The 7822-nt window shown below is 39.4% G+C and overlaps 1 protein-coding gene across 1 annotated transcript in view; it reads right to left on the bottom strand.

Annotated features, from left to right (window-relative positions):
• Nucleotides 1-3219: 3219 nt before the first annotated feature.
• LOC135212145 (dentin sialophosphoprotein-like) overlaps nucleotides 3220-7822 on the bottom strand; it is a 72572-nt gene continuing 67969 nt past the window's right edge. The window contains exon 3 of the mRNA XM_064245556.1: nucleotides 3220-7822. This exon is cut by the window's right edge and continues 152 nt beyond it. Within this exon, the coding sequence (XP_064101626.1) occupies nucleotides 5260-7822 (2563 nt within the window). The 3' untranslated portion in view covers nucleotides 3220-5259.

Raw genomic sequence — 7822 nt, 5'->3', positions numbered from 1 at the left:
ATTTCTCAGATTTGTTATGAATTATCAAAGTCCTTTTTTAATGAGTGTTTTTAATGAGAGTTTTTTTTTATTTATCTGTGTACTTCATTGTCGAGCTCGGTAGAGTACTACTATACTGTTAATCATAGCGTTTAATTTGAGGTAGCTTTTCCCTCAAGCATTTCACATTTCTACGGGTTCCCATTGTATTTAATATCAAGTACCCTCATGGCTATTTCGAGATATCCGTTACAAAGTATCTCCCAATTTACTAAATATTTGCTTTCCAAAAAACCCATCTGTCTAATTACGTCTTTCGTTCGCGCAATTTTAGTCTGCGTGTGTAGAGTATCTTCACATTGCTTGTCCATGTGTTCACGTTTTGTTTTTCTTTTATGGGTTGTCTTCATATTTTTCATAATTTTTAGGCCCTGTTGTGGGTTAGTGTCGTCAATACACCTCTTGCGGTGTATTGTAGGCATTACTTGAAGTTCTTTGAAGCATGCCTTCGGCCCCCTAGCTGCAACCCCATCCATTCCCTTTACTCTACCTCCTTTCATATTAGCTTTCTTCCATCTCACTTTCCACCCTCTTCTAACAATTTTTTCATAGTATAAATACGAGGTTTTCCCCCCTGTTATACCTTTCAGACCTTTCTACTATCAATTTCCCTTTCAGCGCCAAATAACCTCATAGGTCCCAGTGCTTCACATCTGGCCTAAATTTTAAATTCAGTGCAGCTCAATTCTGTGTCCTTGGCAAACTACTGAATTAATTCAATATATTTATGCTGACATATTCTCTCTTTTATCGAGTATCTTAAAAATTCCCTGCTTCAAATTTTATAGTTATTTATTTTGGAAGTTTGTATTTGCTTGATGTTTCACGCTTTTTATGCAATATTTTATGCAATATTTTATGCAACATTTGCCATGTTTAACAGAGATAAAAGGATTACAAGTCAGTCCACTCTCGCAATACTTTTACCATTTTGTATCCTGCGTATTTTCGTTTTTTCCTTTCCTGTTATTTTATGTTTTGATTTTTTACGTTTTTCTTTGACCCAAAGGTCATTTCTATGACATTTCAACGTGAACGTGAGTTTTTGTATATACATGATAGTTTTAAATATGTTTGGTTTTTCTAGCTAATAGTACTGGCAATTTGGCAGTTCTTTCGTCTGTAATTCATTATGCCATAATTTTTCATTTCAACAAAGCTTTTATTCAAATTCATAACTTATCCTAATTCTAGACCTACACAGTTCCTTGTCGGACGAGTGGTTTTCGCACTCGGCTACCAATCCGGTGGTCCGAAGTTCTATTCTCGGCTCTGCCATCGCGGAATCAGAGGAATTTATCTCTGGTGATAGAAATTCATTTCTCGATATAATGTGGTTCGGATCCCACAATAAGCTGTAGGTCCCGTTGCTATGTGACCAATTGGTTCCTAGCCACGTAAAAATATCTAATCCTTTGGGCCAACCCTGGGAGAGCTGTTAATCAGCTCAGTGGTCTGGTTAAACTAAGATATACTTAACTAGACCTACACACCCGATTTTATAGCTTCAGTAATGATTTACGCGCTCCCTTGTAAGATCAGATAAAGTTTAACAAATATACTTCAGGATTCCTTAACCTGTACAGCGTATTTCTCTTGCATTCCTCATTTATGGACAATTCTTGCCAAATTTTTGTTACCAGTTCGTACATAAAGATGCATTGTCATGTTCTGAAGAATGTCTTCCAGTTTTCATTCCACCATTTTCTGTCACTTTACATAAGGTGGCACATTTTACTATGCATATTTCGGTAATTTTCGACCTGAAATTTCGTATGTTGTTATATCCGTCGTGTTCTCATGGCATAAAAAATGCAAGCCTATACTACGTTTGAGATGTTCAAATTGTTTAAGAGCTTTTAAGTGAGTCTCAGAGTTCTATGATGCATAGATAAGCGAGTCTCAGAGTTCTATGACGTATAGATAAGCGAGTCTCAGAGTTCTATGATGCATAGATAAGCGAGTCTCAGAGTTCTATGACGCGTAGATAAGCGAGTCTCAGAGTTCTATGGCGGGTAGATAAGCGAGTCTCAGAGTTCTATGACGCGTAGATAAGCGAGTCTCAGAGTTCTATGACGCGTAGATAAGCGAGTCTCAGAGTTCTATGACGCATAGATAAGCGAGTCTCAGAGTTCTATGACACAAAGATACATGTGTCATTTTTGCCAGGGGTTTTTGACTGGTAAATCTCTGCCATATTTCTTCGCCTTTTGCTTCCTATTTCAGAATCTCTTTAGCGATGCTGTCTGATCTGCCTGTTTAAGAAAATATCTGCTGATTTCTCCTGGTCTGTCACGTTTCCACACACTTATTTAAGTATCATCGATATTGCCTCCATGTAATATGTGGGTCTCCCATTAACTTACTAATCTTTATGCTTATTTAATGCAGTCTCATCAGAGTTCCTCGTCGGTCGAGTGGGTTATGTGCTCGCCTACCGATTTGGTAGTCCGAGTTTGCTTCCCTGCTCTGCCACTGCGGAATCAGAGGAATGTATCTCTGGTGACTAGAGATTCATTTCTCGATATAGTGTGGTTTGGATCCCACAATAAGCTGAAGGTCCCGTTGCTAGGCAAACAACTGGTTCCTAGCCATGTAAAAATATCTAATCATTCGGGCCAGCTCTAGAAGAGCTGTTAATCAGCTCAGTGGTCTGGTTAAACTAAGATATACTTAATGCGGCCTTGTATTATAAAGCTACAAGATGTTTGTCCCATGACGACTTTGCTTTATTTATCTTCATATTCTATTCTAGTCTGATTTTTTCAACCCTTGTTGCCTGCCATTTCATTTTTAATTCACTATGACATTTCTAGCTAATGATCCACTCACTTAGTGTTGGTTTAAACATACCTTAGTTTAACCAGATCACTGAGGTGATGAACAGTTCTCCTAGGGCTGGCCCCTTTTGATTAGATATTTTTACGTGGCTAGGAACCAATTGGTTACCTAGCAACGGGACCTGCAGCTTATTGTGGGATCCAGACCACACTATATTGAGAAATTAATTTCTAATCACCACAAATACATTCCTGTGGTTTCACGGTGGCAGAGCAGAGAATCGAACTCTGTACTACCGAACTGGTAGGGAAGCACATTAACCACTTGTCTAATGAGGAACTACTCAGTTGGTTTATTCCCATCAATTTCTCAAAGCAGCAAGGAAAATGAAACCAGACATATTGAGAACTTTTATTACAAAATTGTGAATATAAATAGAGGGTAGTTCACATACTATGTATGCACTGCTCTTTGATAACCACTACATCATCAAAAGAGAAACAGAAGGAATGTAAACGACTACTTGATGCATTTCATCCTTTCAAAAACAAAGATGAACTCCTACAAACTATTTTCACACAAGGATAGCATGCAATACATCGAATACTGTATAGTTGATATACTTTGATATATCATTTCTCCTTACAAACTAGTCATTAGACCTACATTTGAATGTGTTACTAATACTGGGTTGGAAAGGTTGTGCCTGACGATCCAAGCCAAGCGGTGTCCCAAAGGACCTCCTTCACTCGCCTACTTCCGGAAGCTTTGGTGCCGAAGCATCAGTTCTGGAGAGTATTTTTCGCTCATCATACATAAAACAACTGCGTGGGGCCTTAACAGCTTCTATTTTCAAGTTCGTGGTTTGTTTTCCTTGAAAACCGATTTATGTTCGAAGTTGCCGACACATCGAGCACTCTTCTGAGATGCTGACACGTTCAGAAGTTACTTCTTGGAATAGTTTTAGGCCGAGCTCGTGTCTGTGGGAAAATTCAAACCTATTCCTAGACCTGGAACACGGAAGTTTTGTTAGTCTAGTAAGAAGATTCTTACGAGTATTCCATCAGCCTTGCTGAGGTCCTCTTATCGATTGCATTCTCTCAGAACGTGATCAAGAGAGACGTCGAAGTAGTACCTCATTTCATGTTTGTCTATTAACTACCTAGGATAAAGTTGGGAATGAAAGTATTGTGCAGAAACTACATTTGAACTATGGCATCTATGTCTTTGGATCTAACAGAATATCAAGCTCTGGCTTTCACACATTATATGAAAATGTCATCTAAAGGCACCGAAAGGAGATGGCGCCCTTTTCTAACACAACCTCTCGTTAAAAATTACACATAGATAATTATTATATCACAGTCAACTAATAACATTCTTAAATATTATTCTTCTCCTTTAGAATTCTATCTTTACCTGGGGACTATACGCTGCTGTCTAATGTGTAACAAAGAATGTGAAAGAAAATATAAAGCCTATTTTTTTGCTAAATTTCACTGTCTGTCAATTGGTAAATGATTTAATATCAGACGAGTAGTAGTCTATTGACAAGCGATTTCACAGGTAACGAAGTAGACTTATTCAAGGTTAGTGTAGGCCTATATACAAAGTCTAAAACTCTGTTAGTTCACATATAGATAGAATCATTTCACCCAATAAAGAAAGTTTTCTTTTGGTCGGCGTTTCCGTAAGCTCTCCTAAAAAGTTTCCTGCATTTCTTATGCCGCCCAGTTTCATTTCAGTCTTGACTGGCTTGAATTGAAGGTGTTTCATCTTTTGTCTGTTTCAGATTCTCTTGACTTTGATTGTCCCAACAGAATTATTTTTGGGGTTGCTAACTACAGAACCACAGTTGATCTGTTTTGTTGCTTTCTCCATTAAGCAACCATTTCAGTACTCGAATAATTTACTTAAGGACAAGTGAATATTGCTCTCTGATACTGATGATGGATGGTGGAAGCTTTCAGGGTCTATTGTCTTGGCAGTTTTTGTGCGTTTCTCTTCTTTAGATTCGAAAACTATAAATAAGTATATAAATATGGTAGTGTATTTTTTCCAGCTGAAAGCTCAAAGTAAGTTACAGGATATGTTACATAAATCAAACTCCTTAGTTTGTTACTCATTGCTCACGAATGCAGAACAGTCAGTTTTCAGCTGCTCTTTTCCTGAAATGGGTCCTTGATTTTATCTCGTGGTTAGATTTCCCTGTTGATTTTGATTTTATGAAATCTTTATGATCATTAATGATTATGCCGTGCATGGTCGGATAGATATATTATGCAAACATGCACCCCAATGTGTATGCATTTTCTTCAGTCATTATTATGTGGTTTGCCAGTTCTTATTGGAGATTTATAAAAAAAAAAAAAATTACGTAGCTTACTTAAAATTCAGTGATCGTACAATTCTCCACGTGCCAGTTATATAATAAAATTCTCAAGCAGTCTGAGAATCACTGTTAGTCTCCCCAGCAGCAGTCTGCGTCCCTTCAGGATCTAGGACGTTAATCCGAACAACATTTGTGGGTATAGTGTTTCCCCCTGGAGTTTTCTTGGATATACTTGTTTCCTCAGTGTGTTCATCTTTTCCTTCATTATGCGTTGGGTCAGGTGTGGTTGATGTGGATATTTCCTCAGTGGCCATCTCCTTATCTGGATCTTCGCCTGAAGATTCGCCGCTGTGATCAGCTTGTGCAGCTTTGGTGGTTTGTAACATGGCTGTCATTGTCAGAACTTCTTGAGATTCTTGGCTACTGAGAGGTTCTGGATACGATGTTTGTGTAGTGTCTGCTGATAGTTCTTCAACTTCAGTTCCTGATGTAGAAGCAGCAGGTTTATCTTTGGCATTAGGTTTACTGTTTTGATGAACAGCTGATTCCTCTGTGTTTTCTTCTGATTCCGTCGATGAATTGGCCTCCTCTTCAGCATTTTCACCGTCGTCCTGGCTGTTCTTTTGTTGCGCACCACTTGGTACTTGCGTGTCTTCTGTTTCATCGTCTGTGTCAGTCTCGGGAACAGTTTCATCTTCATCTCCAGCATCCTCTTTTTCACTCTCCTGGTTATTCTCTGTACCTTCTTTCTCGAAGTCTTTCCTCTTAACAATGTGTATATCTGGAGTCATCTCTTTAATATATTGCTCTTCCATAACTTCCCCTGAGCCCACTTCATCATCAGTGTCCTCGACATCTTTGTCATGATCTGATTTTTCCTCTTCTGATGTGGTATCCCTCATATCATTCATCATTTCATCCATTTCGCTGAGGCTTTTTGCACTAGTTTCCAAGGCTTGTTCACTTTTCTCATCTCCTGTGACACCATCTTGATTGATGATTTCAGCATCATGGACTAACTGGGCTTGCTTTCCATTTTCTTTGTCTTCTTCCTCCCTGCTGTTTTCCCCATTATCCATTTCATTGTGATCAGTCCAGTTTGCTTTAGTGTTTTCATCGAGGGCTTTTAGAGCAGCCGTTATATCCCCAGATTCCTTACAATCACAAGGTTCTCCACCAACTTCTGGAAATTTGTTCTCTGTCGTATTATTGGAAGTATTAGCATTCTGATTTGAAGTTGTTGCCACTTTTGGCTCAAATGCAACCTTCCCTTCTGTTGAATCTTCGTCACTCGGTTCTGAATCAGCATTTTTAAGGAAGATGCTGGCGGTAAAGTTAGTTGCAACTTCGTCCAAAGGAGTATTAGCAGGTTCTTTCTTATCACTGTGGTCTGTAGTTTCCATTGATTTATTCAGCATCTTTTCCATTTCATTTATGGCATTAAAGTTCTCTTCTTCAGTATCAGGATTTGTGATGCTTTCAACCACATCACTTCCACTTGTTGCCATATCCTCTGGTACTGTGTGTGCATCCTTTGGCGTTAATATGTTTTCTTTTATTGTCTCAGAAACACTTGTCTGAGCAGTGTCGATGCTCTCATTTTTCTTACTGTCAGATCCATTGTCCGAGTCATTTTCCATATTTTTCTTATCTTCTTTTGATGTATTAGTGTCTTTTTCTTTGTTAGCATTAGAATCACTATCTTTGGGTGACATATCTGCTTCGAAATCTTCTTCCATCTCACTGCTGGCCTCATTCTCCGTCTTTGCTTCATCATTTTCAGTTTCTGTTTGTTTCTCAGGTTTTGGCATGATCTCAGAGTCATGCTTGAGTTCTAGCCCAGTCTCTGGTTTTGGATCAGTGTCAGTTTGTGAGTCATTTTGAATCATGTCATCATTCATATTTGGTTTTACTTCAGCAGTGAGGGAAGCACCCATTTCTCCCTTGGAACCCATCGACAAATCACCCTCAGTATTTGGAACAGCCTCAACATCAGCCTCTGTGTTGGTGACTGATGTTTCTTCTTCACTGTGGTGGTTTGCTTTGTCCTCTGTTTCATGTCCTTCTTTGGTTTCAGATTGATTTTCACCTTCTGGGTCTGTTTTTATCCCAGATTCTAACTCTGCTTCACTCTTAGGTTCTGGTTCTGGTTCTGGTTCTGCTTCAGCTTCAGGTTCTGGCTCAACTTCTTGTTCCGATTTAACTTCAGGGTCTGCTGTAATTTCAGGTTCTGCTTCAGCTTCAGGTTCTTTATCTTTTGGTTCTTCTTCAGGTTCTGCTTTAGGCTCTGCTGCAGCCTGAGGTTCTGATTCTTCTGCAGCCTTAGGTTCTGGCTCTGCTGCAGCCTTAGGTTCTGGCTCTGCTGCAGCCTTAGGTTCTGGCTCTGCTGCAGTCTTAGGTTCTGGCTCTGCTGCAGCCTTAGGTTCTGGCTCTGCTGCAGCCTTAGGTTCTGGGTCTGCTGCAGCATTAGGATGTTCTTGTTCTGCTCCAGCTTTAGGTTCTGGTTCTGCCTTAGGCTCTGGGTCAGCCTTAAGGGTTTCTTCAGTCTTATGCTCAGCCTCTTGCACTTTCTCATCCACTGGTTCCGCTTCAGTTTTTGTAGCAGGTTCTTTTGGCTTGGAATCAGAGGTCATCTCTGTGTCTTGCTTAGGTTTATTTTCACGCTCTTCT

This window comes from Macrobrachium nipponense, chromosome 40, assembly GCF_015104395.2.
Source record: "Macrobrachium nipponense isolate FS-2020 chromosome 40, ASM1510439v2, whole genome shotgun sequence".
Lineage (NCBI taxonomy): Eukaryota > Metazoa > Arthropoda > Malacostraca > Decapoda > Palaemonidae > Macrobrachium > Macrobrachium nipponense.
The sequence above is the reverse complement of the archived record's forward strand: the minus strand, read 5'-3'. Positions and strand labels throughout refer to the sequence as shown.